Source organism: Chiloscyllium plagiosum, chromosome 5 (genome assembly GCF_004010195.1).
Source record: "Chiloscyllium plagiosum isolate BGI_BamShark_2017 chromosome 5, ASM401019v2, whole genome shotgun sequence".
In the NCBI taxonomy this organism is placed as follows: domain Eukaryota; kingdom Metazoa; phylum Chordata; class Chondrichthyes; order Orectolobiformes; family Hemiscylliidae; genus Chiloscyllium; species Chiloscyllium plagiosum.
The window spans coordinates 42,043,576-42,065,073 of NC_057714.1; the positions used below are offsets into that span (position 1 = coordinate 42,043,576).

General features: G+C 39.8%; 1 protein-coding gene across 14 annotated transcripts in view; it reads right to left on the minus strand.

The window, feature by feature from the left end:
- ppp1r9a (protein phosphatase 1, regulatory subunit 9A) overlaps nucleotides 1-21,498 on the minus strand; it is a 360,369-nt gene that overhangs the window by 82,837 nt on the left and 256,034 nt on the right. For 12 of the 14 annotated variants that reach the window (XR_006311675.1, XR_006311674.1, XR_006311676.1 and 9 more), the window contains 5 exons: nucleotides 19,907-20,225; nucleotides 19,342-19,426; nucleotides 11,422-11,505; nucleotides 8,634-8,657; nucleotides 6,645-6,843 (listed from right to left, as the gene is read on the minus strand). Coding sequence is in view for 11 of the 14 variants with exons in the window: in XM_043689927.1 (XP_043545862.1) it covers nucleotides 6,645-6,843; nucleotides 8,634-8,657; nucleotides 11,422-11,505; nucleotides 19,342-19,426; nucleotides 19,907-20,225 (711 nt within the window). In the remaining 3 variants the exon portion in view is untranslated. The remainder of the gene's footprint in view (nucleotides 1-6,644; nucleotides 6,844-8,633; nucleotides 8,658-11,421; nucleotides 11,506-19,341; nucleotides 19,427-19,906; nucleotides 20,226-21,498) is intronic. The other 2 variants (XM_043689920.1, XM_043689923.1) reach the window with 2 other exon arrangements.

Consider the following 21,498-nt stretch of genomic DNA (forward strand, 5'->3'; position numbering starts at 1 on the left):
GGATTTATCCACCTTTAACCTTTTCAAGGCATCCAGCACTTCCTCCTCTGTAATCTGGACATTTTGCAAGATGTCACCATCTATTTCCCTACAGTCTATATCTTCCATATCCTTTTTCACAGTAAATACTGATGCAAAATATTCATTTAGTATTTCCCCATTTTCTGTGGCTCCACACAAAGGCCACCTTGCTGATCTTTGAGGGGCCCTATTCTCTCCCTAGTTACCCTTTTGTCCTTAATATATTTGTAAAACCCCTTTGGATTCTCCTTAATTCTATTTGCCAAAGCTACCTCATGTCCCCGTTTTGCCCTCCTGATTTCCCTCTTAAGTATACTCCTACTTTCTTTATACTCTATGGATTCACTCGACCTATCCTGCCTATACCTGACATATGCTTCCTTCTTTTTCTTAACCAAATCCTCAATTTCTTTAGTCATCCAGCATTCCCTATATCTACCAGCCTTCCCGTTCACCGTGACAGGAAGATACTTTTTCTGGATTCTTGTTATCTCGTTTCTGAAGGCTTCCCATGTTCCCTTTACCTGCGAACATCTGCCTCCAATTAGCTTTCGAAAGTTCTTGCCTAATACCGTCAAAATTGGCCTTTCTCCAATTTAGAACTTCAACTTTTAGATCTGCTCTATCCTTTTCCATCACTATTTTAAAATGAATAGAATTATGGTCGTGGCTCCAAAGTGCTCCCCCACTGACACCTCAGTCACCTGCCCTGCCTTATTTCCCAAGAGTAGCTGTAATGCTATCCCTGATCAAAAATGCCACTCCCCCACCTCTCTTTTCTCCCTTTCTATCCTTTCTGTAGCATTTGTATCCTGGAACATTAAGCTGCCAGTCCTGCCCATCCCTGAGCCATGTTCCGTAATTGCTATGATATCTCAGTCCCATGTTGCTAACCATGCCCTGAGTTAATCTGCCTTCCCTGTTAGGCACCTTGCATTGAAATAAATGCATTTCAATTTATTAGTCCTACCATGTCCCTGCCTGCCCTGACTGTTTGACTCACTTCTGTTCTCAGCTGTACCCGTCTCAGATCGATCTCTTTCCTCACTACCTCCCTGGGTCCCACCCCCCCACCTTACTAGTTTAAATCCTCCCAAGCAGTTCTAGCAAATTTCCCTGCAAGTATATTAGTCCCCTTCCAATTTAGGTGCAATCCATCCTTCTTGTACAGATCCTTCTACCCCAAAAGAGATTCCAATGGTCCAAAAATGTGAATCCTTCTCCCATACACCAGCTCCTCAGCCATGCATTCATCGGCTCTATCCTCCTATTCCTGCCCTCACTACCTCGTAGCACTGGGAATAATCCAGATATTACCATTCTTGAGGACCTCCTTTTTAAATTTCTGCCTAACTCTCTGTAATCTCCCTTCAGAATCTCAATCTTTTCCCTTCCTATGTTGTTGGTTCCAATGTGGACAATGACTTCCTCTCTTGGAAGCCGACGTACTCCTCGTTGCATTAGAGCCAGTCTCAATACCAGAAACTTGCCTGTTCGTGCTACGTTTCCCCGAGGATCCATCACCCCCTACATTTTCCAAAACAGCATACCTGTTTGAAAGGGTATATCCACAAAAGACTCCTGCACTAGCTGCCTACCTCGATCTTTAAGATCCATCAATTTTTACAACATAAAATTGATCTTTTCTGATGCTATTTGAATTTGGTGCCACTTCAACATCTCCAGCAACAGTGACATTATCAATCAAGATTAGCAGCAAAACATATTGACATGAGTTCTCAGAGTCCAAAGCAGAAAGTAAAATCCACTGATTAACCTTCACTTTTTAAAAGTTTGACAGGAAGTAAAATAAAAATTGGGACATATGTAGCAAAAATTAAATGATCATAAATACAACTTTTAAAGATTTTCCTGAAATGTTGGAATAATGATAAAGCCAAAATATTATTTTGCACTGTTATAAAATTAGTTTTCCAAAGAAAGAGAGGTTGTCGAGAATTAGTTTTGACTGAGGAGAACACTTAAAATCTAGTTAAAAATCACACAACACCATGTTATAGTCCAACAGGTTTAATTGAAAGCACTAGCTTTCGGAGTGCTGCTCCTTCATCAGGTGGTTGTGGAGTACACAACTGTAAGACACAGAATTTATAGCAAAAGTTTACAGTGTGATGTAACTGAAATTATACATTGAAACATACCTTGATTGTTTGATAAATCTCTCATCTGTTAGAATGACCATGTTAGTTTCACTTCTTTCATATGTAAATCACAAAACTTTTTTAAAAGTTATATTTTCAGGTTAACTTTAACAATTGGTGTCAGCCCAGATGATGTGTTGAAGGTGTTCGCCTGTATTTGCTGTTGACTGTGCCATAATGTTTAGATAGATTCTAATCTAAAAAAATGAGTTAACAGAGTCCTGCATGGATCCATGCAGTTTTTGAGCAAAGTACAATGTAACTCTACAAGTACAAATTCACCCCACAAACGTGTGTGTGTGTGTATGTGTATGTATGTGTCTGGGGTGGAGCGTTGTGAGTGCGTGTATGTGTGTGTGTCTAGGGTGGGGGGTTGCGAGTGCGTGTGTGTGTCTGGGGTGGGGGATTGTGAGTGTATGTGAGAGTGTGTGTGTGTGTGTGTGTGTGTGTGTGTCTGGGGTAGGGGATTGTGAGCGTATGTGAGAGTGTGTGTGTGTGTCTGGGGTAGGGGGTTATGAGTGTCTGTGAGAGAGAGTGTATGTGTGTGTGAGTGTAAAGAGGTCTAAGTCTGTGAGAGGGTGGGAGTGTGTATGTCTGTAGGAGTGTCTGTCCGTGTGTGTGTGTGTGTGTCCGTGTGTGTGTAGTGTAATGGTGATCACCTGTAGTGTGACATGAACGCAAAGTGCCGGTTGAGGCCCTCCCTATGGGTACTGAACTTAGCTATCAGCCTCTGCTCAGCCACTTTTCGCAGCTGACTGTCCCAAAGTCAGTGTTGGAGAATGGTCACCCGAAGGTCCAAGGTCAAGTGTGCTGGACCGCTGAAGTGTTCTCCAACTGTGAGGGAACACTCCTGTCTATTGTTCGCTGTGCAGTGCCTATTCATCCGTTGACGTAGCTTCTGCTCCGTTTCACCAAAGTATTATGCCTCAGGACATCCTCGCCTGCAGCATATGAGATAGACAACGTTGGGTGAGTCGCATGAGTACCTGCCACGTAATGGTGGTATCCATGCTCATACTCTGACAAGTCTTGCAGTGCCTACCGTGACAGGGTTATATGGAGTTGTCCTGAAAGCCGAGCAGTTTGCTACGAACAAAGATCTGTTTGAGATTTGGTGGTTGTTTAAAAGCGAGCAACGGAGGTGGGGGGAAGGTCTTGGCAAGGTGCTCATCCTCATTGATAATGTGTTGCAGGTCGCAAAAAACATAACATAGTTTTTCGGCTCCTGGGAAGTACTGGACAACAAAGGGTACCCTGTTGGTTGTAGCATGTGTCTGTCTCCTGAGGAGGACATTACGGTTCTTTGCTGTGGCACATTGGAACTGGCGGCATATGAGTTGAGCATTGTATCCAGTTCTTATGAGGGCATCCTTGAGTACTTCCAGGTGTCCGTCACGTTCCTCATCATAGAATCCCCACAGTGTGGAAGCAGTCCATTTGGCCCATTGAATCTACACCTACCCTCCATGCAGCATTTGTACTTGCAGAGTTACATTGTACTTTGCTCAAAAACTGCATGGATCCAAGAAAGACTCTGTTAACTCATTTTTTTTAAAGATTAGAATCAGTCTAAACATTATGGCACAGACAGCAGCACACAGGGGACTAACACCTTCAACACATTATCTGGGCTGACACCAATTGTTAAAGTTAACCTGACAATGTAACTTTTAAAAAAGTTTTGTGATTTACATATGAAAGAAGTGAAACTAACATGGTCATTCTAACAGATGAGAGAATTAACAAACAATCAAGATATTTTTCAATATATAATTTCATTTACATCACACTGTAAACTTTTGCTATAAATTCTGTGTCTTACAATTGTGTACTCCACAACAACCTGATGAAGGAGCAGCGCTCCAAAAGCTGGTGTTTCCAATTAAACCTGTTGGACTATAACATGGTGGTGTGTGATTTTTAACTTTGTACACCACAGTCCAATACCGGCATCTCCAAATCATGACTTAAGATCTGGTTACACCTCATCAACAAGACGTAACGTAGCAGTGTTTAACATTGTCATTACAGTGCAAAAGTGGAAATTCTTGTTGGCTCAATGATTTTGAATTAATTTCCACCTAAACAGTTCAATAACAAAACCAATGGAGAAGCTTAGCTTCATTGACAACAACTACTCAATTTCCAGGGTTTACTATGCAAGATCAGGCTCCCAAAAATGCTGCTAGTTTCAGAGGAGTAATAACACAGAACACAAATGACAGCTTGGTTGTTATTGTGACTGCAAAGTCCATAACAAAGCAAAAACAACAACTTAAAGAAAATAGTTTCCAGTGTGACAATTGCATAACATTCGAATCATGTACAGAAATTCTGAATAAACTGACAATCAAGTGACTTCCATTTGTTTTATCTCGACACCTCCCTTTGCACAAAACTACCTCAATCATTTTCACTCAAGGATTATATCCATTGAAACCCCACTTAATTTAACTCAGATTCCTTTGTCCCGAAGTAAAAGATCACTGAAGGAGAATGTGTTGTCACGTAATTTCAGAACAGTTGTAAATTTAGATCCAACACCATATGTGCCATATGACTCTGTATAACTACTTCCAGCATTTCAGCATATTGTTTCTTTTCTCTTATTGAAAATCATCATAGAATCCCCACAGTGTGGAAGCAGTCCATTTAGCCCATCGAATCTACACCTACCCTCCATACAGCATCCCATCCAGGTCCATTCCCCCCTACCCTGTGCCTGTAACTCTGCACTTCCCATGACTAATCCATCTAGTCTGCACGTCCCTGGATACAATGGACTGGGGGAGGAAACCGGAGCACTGGGAGGAAGCCCATGCAGCCACAAGGAGAATGTGCAAACTCCACTCAGACAGTTGCCTGAGGTGGAAATGAACCCATTTCCTTCGTGCTGTGAGGCAGCAGTGTTACCCACTGAGCCATGCTACCTATATGACAGTGATCTTCTACTTGACTAAACTTTAATGTTATCAGAATCTTAGATGAAAAAGAGAAATGGCTCAGTTATTACATTTTCTTAAATATCTTTAAGATCTAAAAATTATAGTTTCAACCTTTGGCTTTCACAACATCAACATCATTGACTTCTGAATGCAGATTTCATTTGTTTTTACATGGCTGCAAATTTTGAGATTTCTGAGAAATCTTGGTACAAGCTGCTTTTGGGAGGACCAGTGTTTGTTATTTGTTCTTGGGATGTGAGGCATTGCTGGCTAGGCTAGCATTTTTTTCCATTCCTAATTGCTCAGAGAGCAGTTAAAAGTCAATCAGGTTGCTGTGGGTTCAGAATCACCAGATTGGACAAGGACGGCAAATTTCCTTTCCTAAAAGACATTAGGAACAAAACTTTTTTAACATAACTGACAGTGGTTACGTGCTCACAATTAGGAAAACACTTTCAATTTCAAATTGTTACTGAATTTAAATGTCACCGTTAGTCATGGTAGATTTTGAACTTCTATCCCCAGAGATTAGCCTGGGGTTTTGAATGATTAGTCAAGTGGCATTATCATGATACCAATACCATCCCTGTCAGTTGAAACTGATAGAGGCACATTGATTGTAGAAATTCTGGGTCAATACATTCTTTAGTAGTTATTTTGGTTTTGAGAGAACAGGGAGAAATGGATATTCTTCAGATTTTGATTAGTTAATAAACCAGATAATCAATATAATTTGAATGCTCAGATCTTTGAGTATTAGGAGTTGGGATGTCATGTTGAGATTATTTAAGACATTGGTGAGGCCTCTTCTAGATGTTTGCAGTTCTGGTTGCTCTGCTGTACGAAGGATATTATTAAACTAGAGAGGGTTTAGAAAAGATGTACTGAGATGTTGCCAGGAATTGGCTGAATTGACTGGAACTTTTTTCACTGGAGCATAGCAGATTGAGGGGTGACCTTATAGAGGTTTATAAAGTCATGAGAGACATATATAGGGTCAATAGCAAAAGGTCATTTCCTTAAGGTAAAGTTCAAAACTAGAAGCATATTTTTAAGCTGAAAGGAAAAAGTTTTAAAACGGACATGAGTGCAATTTTTAATTTACAGAGTGGTTAATGTGTGTAATGAACTGCCAGAGGAAGTGGTGGATGCAGGTAGAGTTACAAGGTTTAAAAGACATTTGGATAAGTACATAAATGAGAAAGGTTTGAAGGGATATGGGCCAAATGCAGGTAAATGTGACTAGGTTACTTTGGGAATAGGGTCGGTGTGAACTAGTTGGACCAAAGGGTCTGTTTCCATACTGTATAATTCCATAATACTCTATGAAAATAAACCTAATCCACCAAATCAGGTAACTACAAATCAACTTAATTTTCACAGTTCAAGCAATGAAATTGTATACTCATGTTTATAACAAATGTTTCCATGTAATACTGCAAAAACATATCTAGATATCTGCTTAAAAAGATATATTTCAGTTTCCATTTCCGGTTTAAAAAAAACAGTAATTTACCTTATATCTCTGTTTTTCTGGGCTTAGGCTCTCAGAAGATGGTTCTGTTGAACTGCTCGGGGATGGCATATTACTGGAAGAATGGTATCCTCCAGCACTTTCTCCAAACCAGGATAAAAGTACACATGGTGAGACGGAGGAAGATGTTTCTCCTACTGAAATGGTACTTGTCAAGCTATCCAAGGTATCCTTCGAGATCCTGCCAATAAAGTAACAAAAGGTTATAAATGCAGGCATCCATTACTATTGATATTTTTCAACATATCATCAAAAGTATTTCCTCTCCAATTAGTACACTATGCTACTTTTTAGCTACAGCTAACAGGTGTCCATACTGCAGGCTATTTCCCAACATTTAGATATGCTGGGTGCTAAATCATCAGGATTGCTCAAGAAACAGCCAAGTCAGTAGTTGTTCTAAGATTCTGGATCAGTGGTGCTGGAAGAGCACAGCAATTCAGGCAGCATCCGAAAAGCTTCGAAATCGACGTTTCGGGCAAAAGCCTTTCATCAGGAATAAAGGCAGAGAGCCTGAAGCGTGGAGAGATAAGCTAGAGGAGGGTGGGGGTGGGGATAGGTATCTAGGTCTGTAAATTCTTGATCATTTCATCATTTTTGACTAGTTTTGTTAATAATTTTGTAACTGGTACTCAAATTTTCACAAGGTAATTAATTTCTCAGCATTTTTCCTATCCATCAGCACTTCTGCTGGTGTGAGTGGGGTTTCCAGAAGCAATGTGTTATTGGATGCATCTAAACATAAACATCAATAAAAATTAGCTCATCCAAATTTTTGCCAGACAGGTCAGATTGCTTAAGAGTTATTCTGTGCGCCTATTCACTGAGATTTTTGCATCTGAAAACACAGATAGTAGCACCTCAGTTTGACAAGCAGTGGATGCAGAATGTTTTCATTCTACAGGAAGCTATGGCATTAGATCCAAAGAAAATTAAGTGAATGCTGAACTAACCATAACATTGAACTGTTCATATTAATATTTGGAAAAATGCTACTTTTTCCTTGGTTCACTCTGACAGCTTCATGCCATTAGTGATGGAAAACATAATGGAATGGCTCTCTTACAACTAATGGGAGCAGCGACTTCAGATTAGCTGCAGAGTCCCAGATGGTCTCACTGTTATTTGGGGTTGGAAATCTCACAGCCAGTAGCGTGATTCTTTGGATCTATGACTTGAGACAAATACTCAGGTTGGTCTAAATATTCTTAATCAACCTGTTCAGGCATGTTATGACACATGTTTAGGACAGGTGGAACTTGAACATGGACTTTCTGGCCCAGAGAATTCACATTATCACTTTAATCACATATTTTCAAACCAACCTATTAAGAGATGCTATTACACACCTCGGGAGCAGGTGGCACTTGAACCCTGGCCTCTTGAATCAGAGGAAGGGACACTACTATTGCGTCACAAGAACCTTTCTCAGTTTGATTTAAATACAGTAGTTACCATGTTTATTATATTCAACCAGCACCTAAATACTAAATAAAAACTGAATGAACTACAGATGCTGTAAATCAGAAACAAAAACAGAAATTGCTGAAAAAGTTCAGCAGATCTGGCAGCATCTGTGGAGAGAAATCAGAGTTAATGTTTTGGGTTTTGTGACCCTTCTGCATTCTAATGAAGGGTGACTGGACCCGAAATATTAACTCTGATTTCCCTTTACGGATGCTGCTAGATCTGCTGAGTTTTTCCAGCAATCCCTGTTTTAGCACTTAGATACTTTCTATCAGTGATAACATGAAATACAAATAAAAGGGAAATGGAGGAAGCCTAATTTTGCATACTTCTCAGTCGCTGAGAATGTCAAAATATTCAAACATATTTGATGAGTACATAGTTTTATCTTAGAAATGAAAATACTTTGAACAGACATTTTTCACTTAAAATGTTCTTTCCTATTATTGTTAACCCAGGGACCATCAATGAAAAGTACCATTGGAGTAATAAATGTTTGATTACCAGAACTTTTTTGAAGTATTCATTCTGAAAGACATTGAAGTAGTAACTATAAGAATACGTTAATGGAGGCGTAAATACAATAAATAAGATTCAACATTGCAGCAAAATAAAGTTATACTAGATGAGAGGAAGCTACTGAAAACAGCTTTGCTTGTCAATTAGGTAGATCACAGAAATGGGTGTGACTGAAGGTTTCAGTTCTGAAGAAGTGTCTTACCAGACTTGAAAAGTTAACTTCGTTTGTTTCTCTACAACTGAATTTTTCCAGTATAACACTTTCTTCCCCATTATAGTTAATTACTCATCCCTGACATTGTTTTAATTATAAGAACTGAAAAATGTGTTGCTGGAAAAGCGCAGCAGGTCAGACAGAACCAAAGAAGCAGGAGAATCGATGTTTCGGGCATAAGCCCTTCTTCAGGAATGGTTATAAGAACTCAAACAAAGAATTAGGAGTGAAGAACTCAAGCAAGGAATTAGTATGCTAAAAGGTTCATGAAAAGTCTTTGGAAAACAGGTTTAAGGAATATCCCTTGGCTTTTTATACCTATATAAGGAGCAAGAGCATATCTAGGGATAGGGTAGTTCCACTCAAGGACAAAGGAGGGAATTTATGCATGGAGCCGGAGGAATTGGGTGAGGTCCTTAATGAATAGTTTGCGTTGTTATTCACAAAGGAGAAGTACAGGGTGAATGGTGAGTCTCAGGAGGAATATGTTAATAATCTATGGCATGTCAACATAAAAATGGACATGGTATTGGCTGTTTGAAAAACATTAAGGTAGACAAGTTCCCATGACCTGATGGGATCTATCCCAGAATACTGAGGAAGGCAAAGGAGGAAGTGAAGAAGATGATTGATGAGGGCAGTGTGGTAACGTAGAAGAAACCATACGGCATGCTTGCCTTCATCTTTTGGGGCATCAAGTATAAAAATTGGCAAGTCATGTTGCAGCTCTCTCAAACTTTAGTTCTGAGTACAGTTCTGATCACCACACTACCTGAAGTATGTGGAGACTTTGGAGAGAGTACAGGAACAGTTTACGAATATGTTGCCTCGTTTGGAAGGTACTATCTATGAGGACAGATTGGCCAAACTTGATTTGGTTTCAGCTGAACGTCAAAAGATATGGGGTGACCTGATAGAAGTTTAAAAATCATGTCAGGCATAAAAAAAATGAATAGTCACAGTCATTGTCCCAAGGTATAAATGCTAATTACAAGGGGACGTAGGTTTAAGGTAAAAGGGAGTAAGTTTAAAGAAGATGTGAAAAGCACATTTTTTGTTTTACACGGAAGGTGGTAAGTGCCTGGTATGCATTGTCAGAGGCAGATACAATAGCAACATTTAAGAGAGCTTCTCTGATGCTCTCTTACATGAATAGGCAGAAAATAGAGGGATACAGATCACAGACAGGTGAAAGGTTTTTGTTCAGAAAGGCACTGTGTATTGATTCAGTCTTGGTGAGTTGAAGTGCCTGTTTCTGTGCTGTCCTGTTCTCTGTGCAAACATTTTCATAATAACTGAAATACATATTTTCTGCAACAACTATTAAACATTCTACAGATGATTATCATCACTGTAGTAAGATTCTTGACCAGATTATGTGTTGTGATTTAAGACATCTGGAAATTTAATCCCCATCTTCATACTCCCAATCTTTGATTTCTGGAAAATAATGAACAATCATTGTTGCATCATCACACTATCCAAACATACTGCAGCCATCTAACCTGTATAGGGTAGAATTTGGAGAAACCTAAATCTGGTAGCATGGATCAGAAAATTGTACATGGTGTTCAATGTCCTAGTTCATGACACTTCCTCTGCTCCGGCATTATTTTTAATTTCCATGAACATGGCGAGCAAACATTCACATAATAAAAACAAAATATTGCAGACCCTGGACTGTTGAGATAGTGTGATAATACAACAATGATTGTTCATTTTTTTTCTAGGTGTCAAAGAACAGGAGACACTGATGAGCGTTAAAAGTTCCAGATACCTTAAATCACAACTCAAAATCCAGTCAAGAACAAAGAACAAGAACAAAGAAAATTTACAGCCTAGGAACAGGCTCTTCAGCCCTCCAAGCCTGAGCCGATCCAACTGAACTGTTGGCCAATTCCTAAGCATCTGTATCCCTCTGCTCCCCACCTACTCATGCATCCGTCCAGACGCATCTTAAATGAATTCACCATGCCCACCTCTACCGCCTCTGCTGGCAACACGTTCCAAACGCCTAACACCCTCTGTGTGAAGTACTTGCTGCGTGTATCCCCCTTAAACTTTTCACCTCTCACCTTTAAAGAGTGACCTCTCGTTATTGAATCCTTCATCCTGGGAAAAAGCTTGTCTCTATCCAGAATGTTACTACAGTGATGATAACCAACTACAGAATTTTTAGTAGCCAAAAACTATGTATTTTGGCTATCCCCAAAAGGTTTGTAGTTCAACAGAATAATGTCAGGAATGAGCAATTAACCAATAATAGGGAAGAAAAGTAAGCAAAATGTCCATTCTGAACAGAAGTGGGAACTTTACAACTGATTTACATGGATTTGAACAGTGCTACTGTTTAACCAAATGCAATTTCTTTGTTGAATAAGATAAAAACTTGAAACATGAACATTTACAAATCTTTGGTGGACTGGAATGACCCCAAACTGTGTGCAGGTTTCATTGTGGCCAAAGCACTAAACATCCTCTTGAAATTGCTGCACAAAAAAAGCTCATAATTCCCATGTCACAGGCACAAAAAAGAAGGGGGTCTGAATTGTGGCATACCTGCTTCCTGATGAAAGTCTATTGAATTCCTTTTCCTTGTCCTTTTGTTTATTCCCATTACTACATATCTTTTGTGATTGAACGCTACAATAAATTAAAAATTAAATCAGTTATTAATACTGGTTTTAAGAATGGCAGAAACTGAAAGTTTATGCTGTACATTTAATTTATTAATTTTACAAATTATAGCAACATGCAAAAACACCTAATTTTTTAATATATGTGAAGTCTAAAATTGAAAAATGAGGAAAAAGGATGAAATAGGGATCTGAATTTGTTCTTAACTTGAGTAGAGATTGCATTATATAGGTCTTTTTAGATTACACTTGACCCATGCTACCTTATGATTGTCTGAAAGACTAAGAGTGGAATTTTCCAGAGTATTTCAATCACTATTGTTCCCAACTTGTTCACTTATTTTCAGGAAATTGTGCGGCTGAGTATCTTCCAAAATGTATTTGGATGATATGGGCTTTGTTGGCTGGGCCATCATATACTGCTCATCCCTAATAGCACTGGAGAAGTTTGCGGTGAGCTGCCTTCTTGAACTGCTGCAGTCCATTTGTTGCAGATTTGTATAATCATGGATGTGTGTTATATTTGCGTTTTTGGGGGGTAGGGCAGGATTCTGGTGAATGGGAGCACAAAAGAAACAAGAAGTACTGCCATGACATTTCAGCCATAATTTTGGACCAGCTGATTTTTTGCTTGATGTCGATTAAATGCATGACTGAAATTCCGCTAGGTATCAGATCCCAAGCTATTTGACTGTTTCGTTCTCATACCTTCCCTCCTTACCATCTCTGCCCAATATACTATCCATAAAACTGGTCTATTGATCTGGCCAATCCACAAGTCCCTTGGACTTGGATTAGTCAAAGTACCTGACTACAAGCTTATTGGCCACAGAGTCTCCTTTCATTCAGATATTTTTGAGCAACATACAAGTCTCCTTCCTATACAGTAGTTTTACCTTCATCACTCAGAGGAGATTATTCCCTGCCAGTCCCTGTTGCTATGGTTAGCTGTGAATGCAGAGTGAACAGTGTTGCATCTCAACCCTTAATATTCTTCTCCCCACCATGCAAAAGAACCAAACAATGTATTCACATGCACACTCATGAACAATGACTTTCTTCCCACCATAAAATTAACAAACTCCAATGTACATTCTATACCCTGGGAGAATTCTGGAATTTGCTGAGTAGCACCACTGATCATTATTGCCACCTCTTGGACACTCCCCCAAAGATTTACTGCCTCAGTCACAGATTATAATTTTTGTCTTTGCATTCTCACATTCAATGAGAAACTTTACACTCCCTGATGTAAGCCCTACCCAGTAATATTTCATCCACTTCTGTACCTGGTCTTGTTGATTGTCGAATTCACTCTAAGCTATTCCTCTACAAACCAACACTATTCCCTCTCTCATCCTCAAAAAGACTCCTCCACAACTGCTTAGGACATGTTTCCTTAGAAAATAACTACATTCGAATATCCCTGCCATTTGATTTTTAACCTTCTTCAACTTCACTTGTATGGAAAATAAAGAGCATAAGGACATGTGAAGGGTTAAATATGAGGAATGGTGGAATGTTACAAGGATCTGTGGAATACTACATCAATTGGGTAAAGAACAATGGTGGTACAATTATCTTAGTTAGGTAGTATAATTAGGTTAGGTACCAATGGCAGCATAATCAGGTTAATCAAAGCACGTGACATGTAAGTAAATGTTAGTATGATGTAATAGGGAAAACCATAGTGTCAGAAATAGAGAGATAACATGAACTAACATAATTGGTTTGTTATATAACTGCAGAAAGATATCCCTTACTAACACAATTGGACATGCTGATAAATTTGAAGAAAGCATGATAACTAAAAGGTATAAAAAATAACAGACCCCGAGGTTCGGGGGCAATTATGAATTCGCTTTCTGGATGTCACGACTTTTGTTTGCAAATAAAAGATCATCTTCTTGAAGAACTCTCTGCGTCTCCTGGTAATTCTCCACGACAAATTTGGTGCTGAGAGCAGAGTCGTGAAGAGACCTACCCAAAAAGAGGGCGGCACCAACAGGGTGTTTCTCGGTCTGCCAGGGGACACTCCCAAAACTGACACCCCCAAGAATATGGGTACCCAACAAAAAGAGGTAAGCTCTTTTGCTGCTAATTCGGACTATATTCTGTTGGCTTGGGGCAGTCCTCGGGGACTCGGAGGGCGGGAAACTGACTGAGGGTTTCTCCGATCCAAAGATCTGAAAGGCGAGAAATAGTAAATTGCGGTTGAAGGAGACGTGGAGGATTGTTCAAGAAAGCTGCGCAGTGGGGTGAGGGATGAGTAAGGGTAGAACAAAGTAATTGGCTGAGTAGAAATTCCACGTTTTGGTAGTGAAAATTCCACCTGGTTTCGTAAAAATTCCACGTGGTGTTAGTAAAAATTCCACATGAAGGTAGTAAAAAATTCCATATGATGGTAGTGAAAATTCCACGTGATGGCAGTAAAAATTCCACATGGTGTATGCAAATCCCTGTTGGTACCGCCTTATGAGTAATGAGAGCCTGAATGGATAGGGCAGAATAAGTAAGGTGGAGATTGCTTTAGTGGACCTACTTAGAATTGGAAAACCAACAGGTTAAAAATAGACGAGTAAAATAAATAACGGAATGGTTACACTTCCCGAAGTATCATCAGATTTTCAGTTGTGTAAAAATAAGGACTGTCTGATAGTTGAACTGACGATGAATAAAGGGACTGCAGTCAAAATATTGGGCAGAAAGTTCCCAGTAGTGAAAAATAATATCATAAAGACTTCTGAAAAATGGGGAGCTTGGTTTGTCAAGGTTGGAATTATTGTAGGTGCTGTATACTTGTTGTCGCTTTTGTCTTTTGTTGTGCCTTACCCTTTATTAAGTATTTTCTAGTTCGCATCACTACACTCGTGGTTCTTTCGGCGATCCCCGGACACATTCTCACATCTGACAAAGCTTCGCCGCTCTACTATTATGATCTGGCAACCATCTCCATGCGAGGAACATGTCCAAATGAGAACATTGATGTTGCTTCTGAAAAACGCTTGTGAAGGGTCTTAGATTGTGAGGGACCTTGGGTCTTTTTTCCTGTTCTGGTTACTGGAGGACAGGTTTTTGACCCAAGGGACCCCAGGAATGGAGGAAGAACCTTTAAGAATCAGACCTCGAAATTCATTTGGTCCGTGTTGGGACTGACAATGTTTTTATTAGGCAGCAGAGGGTCTGGACTTATTGTTTTCTTTCTCTAGGTGAGACCAGTAGATCTCAAAGGGGGAATATGGAAAATAAAGAGCATAAGGACATGTGAAGGGTTAAATATGAGGACTGGTGGAATGTTACAAGGATCTGTGGAATGCTATATCAATCAGGTATAGAACAATGTTGGCATAATTATGTTAGTTAGGCAGTATAATTAGGTTAGGTACCAACAGCGGCAAAGTCAGGTTAATCAAAGCATGTGACATATAAGTAAATGTTAGCATGATGTAATAGGGTCAACCTAGGGCTGAAAACCATAGTGGCAGAAGTAGAGAGATAACATGAACTAACATCATTGGTTTGTTGCATAACTGCAGAAAGATAGCCCTAACCAACACAATTGGACATGCTGATAAACTTGAAGAAAGCATGATAACGAAAATGTATACAAAGAAAAAGGACCCAGAGGTTCAGGAGCAATCATGAATTCGCTTTCTGGTTGTCACAGCTTTTGTTTACAAATAAAAAATCATCTCCTTGAAGAACTCTCCGCATCTCCTGGTAATCCTCCACGACACTTGCAGCATCAATATTTACCCAACTTTCTCCGATTCCCATCTGTCCCCTCAGCATCTCCTCACTCCTCATCTGCTAATATAGCCTCCCTTCTCTTTCTCACTATTCTCTCAGCTGGCTTCTTTTCATCCACCATCCTTCCCACCTTCTGATCATCTGTGCCTCTGCCATCCGAACCTTGTTAACCTCTACTCTGAATCTCACCACTTGATCTTAAATCTCACAGACTAATCTTCAAATTGGGTGAAAGTGTAAATATGCATGACTAATTAGTCATCTATTACACACAGCTGATTTTCCTTTCCACTGAAGTGAATAGAAGAGAAAAATCATAATTTATAAAATTTGAGTGTATAACAAGTAATAATTCATTATTGCAACTTTTACACCATCAACTAAAGTTAAAATGCACAGCCCTGTCTACAAGATTAGGATTGGAAGTTGAATATTCAAGGATGTATATGCTATTGAAAGATAGGCAGGTAGGCAAAGAGGGTGGGGTTGCCTTATTCGTAAGAAATGACGGAGGGTCAGATGATGTAGAATCTGTATGGGTAGAATTGAGGAACTGCAAATGTTAAAAAACCATTGTTTGAGGTATGTACAGGCCTCCAAACAGTAGTCAGTAGCTGGGGTGCAAGATACACCATGAGATAGAAAAGATGTGTAGGAAAGGCAAAGTTACAGTGATCATGGGGGATTTCAATATGCAGGTGGACCGGGAAAATCAGATTAGAGGTGGATTGCAAGAAAAGGAATTTATAGAATGTCTACAAATGGCTTTTTGGATGAGATTGTGGTGGAGCCCATGAGGGAACAAGCAGTACTGGATTTAGTGTTGTGCAATGAGGCAGACTTGATAAGGAAGCTTAAGGTGAAGGAACCCTAAGGAGGCAGCGATCATTTGATTTCATTTACTCTGCAATTTGAGACAGAGAAGATAGAATCAGAGGTTATTACCGCTGAATAAAGGCAACTACAGAGGTATAAGGGAAGAGCTGGGGAGAATTGACTGGGAGTGGAGCCTAGCAGGAAAGACAGTGGAACAGCAATGGCAGGAGCTTCTGGGAGTAATTCAGAAGAGATTCATCCTGAAGAAAAAGAAGCACGGTACAGGGAGAATAGAACATAGAACAATACAGCCCAGTATTGTTCAGCCCTCGATCTTCACCATACTATCCCATCATCATCCATGTGCTTACCCAAGGATTACTGAAATCTCACTAATGTGGCTGAGTTAACTACATTGGCAGGCAGAGCATTCCATGCCCTTACCACTCTCTGAGTAAAGAACTTGCCTCTGACATCTGTCTTAAACCTATCAACTCTCAATTTGCAGCTGTGCCCCCTTGTACAAGCTGATGTCATCATCCTAGGAAAAAGACTTTCACTGTCCACCCTATCTAATCCTTTGATCATCTTTTATATCTCTAATAAACCCCTCTTAGCCTTCTTCTCTCCAATTAGAACAGACCCAAGTCTCTCAGCCTTTCTTTATTAGACATTCCCTCCGGACCAGGCAACATCCTAGTAAATTTCCTCTGCACCTTTTCCAATGCTTCCACATCCTTCCTGTAATGGGACAACCAGAACTGTACACAATATTCCAAGTGCAGCCGCACTAGCATTTTGAATAGTTGCAGCATAACATTATGGCTGCGGAACTCAATCCCTCTACCAATAAAACCTAACACACTATATGCCTTCTTAACAGCACTATCAACCTGGGTGGCAACTTTCAAGGATCTATGTACATGGACTCCAAGATCCTTCTGCACATCCACACTACCAAGAATCTTTCCATTGACCCAATATTCTGCCTTCCTGTTATTCTTCCCATATTTATCTGCATTGAATTCCATTTGTCACCTCACAGCCAAATTCTGCAGTTTATCTAAGTCTCCCTGCAACCTGCAACATTCTTCCACACTGTTCACTACATCACCGACTTTAGTGTCACCCATCCACCTATGCCTGCGTTCAAGTCATTTATAAAAATGACAAACAGCAGTGGTCCCAAAACAGATCCTTGTGGCACACCAATAGTAATGGACTCCAGGCTGAATATTTTCCATCAACCACCGCTTGCTGCCTTCTTACAGAAAGCCGGTTTCTAATCCAAACTGCTAAATCACCCTTAATTCCATGCCTTCGCATTTTCTCCAACAGCGTACAATATGGAACTGTATCAAAAGCCTTACTGAAGTCCATGTACACTACGTCAACTGCCCTACCCTCATCCACATGCTTGGTCACCTTCTCAAAAAACTCAATGAGGTTTGTGAGGCATGATCTGCCCTTGACAGATCCACGTTGACTATCTCCAATCAAACTGTTGCTTGCAAGATGCTTATAAATCCTATCTCTTATAATCCTTTCCAAAACTTTTCCTACAACAGATGTAAGACTCACTGGTCTATAATTAGCTGGGTCATCTCTACTTGAGCAATGGCACAACATTTGCAATCCTCCAGTCCACTGGAACTAAACCTGTAGATAATGACTCCTCAAAGATCAAAGCCAAAGGCTCCAACTCCTCCTCCCTAGCTTCCCAGAGAATCCTCGGATAAATCCCATCTGGCCCAGGGGACTTGTCTACTTTCACTCCTTCTAGAATTGATAACACCTCTTCCTTACTAACCTCTATCCTTTTTAGTCTAATATCTCGTATCTCATTCTTCCCCTCAACAATATTCTCCTTTTTTTTGAGTGAAAACTGATGAGAAATATTCGTTTTACACTTCTCCCATCTCCACAGGGTCCACACACAACTTCTCACTTCTGTCTTTGACTGATCCTATTCCTTCCCTAGTCATCCTTTTATTCTTCATATACCTATAGAAAGGGCAACTATGGTTGACAAGAGAAGTCAGTGATAGCATGAAAGCAAAAGACAAAGCGCATAACGTGGTAATGGGCAGTGGGAAACCAGAGGATTGTGACCAATAGAAGGAAACAAAAAAAGAAAAAAGGAGGGAGAAGATCAAACATGAGGGTAAGCTTGTACATTAACGAGCTAAATGAAGGAACTGAGGGCGTTCTGGTGAAGTTTGTAGATGATACAAAGATAGGGCGAGGGACAGGTAGCATTGAGGAGATAGGAGGCTGAAGAAGGATTTGGACAAGTTAGGAGAGCGGGCAAAGAAGTGGCAGATGGAGTACAAAGTGGGAAAGTGTGAGGTAGGAAGAATACAGGCATGGACTTTTTTTTAAGTGAGGAGAAAATTCAGAAGTTTGAAGTGCAAAGGGACTTGGGAGTTCTAGTCCAGGATTCTCTCAAGGTAAACTTGCAGGTTGAGTCAGGAAGACAAATGCAATGTTGGCATTTATTTTGAGAGGACTTTAATATAAAAGCAGTGATGTACTTCTGAGGCTGTATAAGGCTCTGGTCAGACCCCGGTTTGAGTAGTGTGTGCAGTTTTGGGCCCCATATCTCAGGAAGGATGTATCGTGATCAGAGGAGGTTCACAAGAATGGTACCAGGAATGAAAAGCTTAACATATAAGAAACGTTTGAGGACTCTCGGTTTATACTCAATGGAGTTTAGAAGGATGAGGGAGGATCAAATTGAAACACACAGAATACTGAATGACCTGGACAGAGTGGATGTTTGGAAGATGTTTCTATTGGTCGGATAAATTGTGACCTGAGGCCACAGCCTGAGAGTAAAGGGAAGACCTTTTCAAATGGAGATAAGGAGAAAGTCTTTAGCCAGAAAGTGGTGAATCTATGGAGCCCACTGCCACAGAAGACTGTGGAGGCTAGGTCATTGAATATATTTAAGACTGAGATCGATAGGGTCTTGAGTATCAAGGGTTACAGGAAAAAAGCAGGAGAATGGGGTTGAGAAACTTATCAGCCATTATTGAATGGCAGAGCAGACCCGATGGGCTGAATAGCCTAATTTCTGCTCCCATGTCTTATGGTCTTAAAAATACAGGAAATCGATATTTAAATGCATCACTCCATATTGCAATCCTGTGAAGGTTTTGAACAAGCCAGTTTAGAATTATGTTTTTGAACTACGTTAATTAAAAACAAATAATTTGCAGTTGGCAGCTTCAGATTAAGTGCAACATACTATACTGACGGATTATAAATAACTTACCCAAAGTCAACAAATCTTTGTTTTGTGTTCTCTTTTTGATTCATAGGAGGACTAACTTTTGCTGAAGAAATACCTCTGTTGTCATCTGAAAGCAACAGCATTATTTTTGACACAATATAGTAAATAGATCTCTCTTTAAAAAAAGGATTATTTTGTTATTATATCAACAAAACAGAACAAATTCTGTTCATTCAAACTTGGCCATTTCAATTATAAGACCCCCATCTTTAGCTGCCATTTGATCTTGTTATGATTTGAACACTAATGTCCAAAAAGAAAATTTTCTTGTCAAAAATAGAAGAAATGGAATTGCTGCCAGTTAATAGCTTTTAAAAAGTATATCTTAAAAACCAACACATTCACATCAGATAGCTTTAAAATCTATTTATTGAAATTACTGTTGCTAACTTTATAAGGTGGACAGAAAAGAATTGATGCATTATGGACAATTAAGCAGTTACTGGTATTTTTCAAACAGCGGTAACAGCTACTATTGCAATAACAATTATATTACAAAGCACAAACTAGATAATCATTGAATTTGAGAATAATATCTTTTTCATACCTTCAGCTTTTCTCATTTTGCCATGTTTATCCATATGATACAAGAGAGACAATGTAGCATTGTGACAAGAATTTGATGACAATGAAGTTGTGGTTCCTCCCACAGAATCTTCTGAAAGTCGCTCTGATGATGTCAAGACTCGCTGGTTATGTTCTCCCAGAGCTTGATTTTCAACTGCAGTATCAAATGAAAAGACTGCATTGCTGGCTATTGGAGATAATGATGAGGCTCCAGAATCGGATGCTGGTGAACAAGTCCTCAAGGATGATGGCAGGGAGGATCTGGAAATGTGTGTGGGACTTCCATAACTATCGAAAGGCTGTTATTTCAACAGGGGAGAAACACAGAATGCTGGTGAATTTCTGAATAGCATACAAAATGACAATTCAAATTTCATTGGTTTTAGAGAAAATTCTTTGGTCATTTGAACCACTTTCTGATTTTAAAATCTTACTGACATTTGTTCTATATATAGAACACAGAACAGGATGGCACAGTACAAGCCCTTTGGCCCACAATTTTGTGCTGAGCATTTATCTTAATCTAAGATCAATCTAACCTACACACCCCTCAATTTACTGTTGTCCATGTGATTGTCCAGCAGTCGCTTAAATGTCCCTAATGTCTCTGTATGTACTACCACTGGCAGTGCATTCCATACACCCACCATTCTCTGCATAAAGAACCTACCTCTGACATCTCCCGTACACCTTTCTCCAATCACCTTAAAATTATGACCCCTCGTGACCGCTATTTCTGCCTTGGGGAAAAATCTCTGGCTATCTACTCTATCTATGCCTTTCGTTACTTGTACACCTCTATCAAGTCACTACACTTCCTTCTTCTCTCCAGCGTGAAAAGCCCTAGCTCTCTCAACCTCTCCTCATAAGACAAGCCCTCCAATCCAGGCAGCATCCTGGTAAATCTCCTCTGCAGCCTCTGTAAAGCATCTACATCCTTCCTATAATGAGGTGACCAGAACTGGACACAATATTCCAAGTGTGGTCTAACCAGGGTTTTATTGAGCTGCAGCAAAGCCTTATGGCTCTTAAACTCAATCTGCTTGTTAATGAAAGCCAAAACACTATAGGCTTTTTTACCAACTCGATCAATTTGGGTGGCAACTTTGATGGATCTATGTACATGGACCCCAACATCCTGCTGTTCCTCCACACTGCCAAGAATCCTGTCTTTAACCCTGCATTCAGCATTCAAATTTGACCTTCCAAAATGAATAAATTCGCATTTATCCAGATTGAACTCCATCGGCCACATCCTGTCAATGTCTTGTTGTAACCTGCAACAGCCCTCAACACTATCTACAACACCACCAACTTTGCATCATCAGCAAACTTACTAATCCATCCTTCCACTTCTTTATCTAAGTCATTCATAAAAACTACAAAGAGCAGAGACCCAAGAACAGATTCCCTGTGGGACACCACTGGTCACTGACCTCCAGGCTGAATACTTCCGATTTACTACACTCGCTGTTGTCTTTTGGTCAGCCAATTCTGTATTCAGATAGCCATATTTTCCTGTATCTCTTATCTCCTAACTTTGTGAATGAGCCTACCGAGGGGAACCTTATT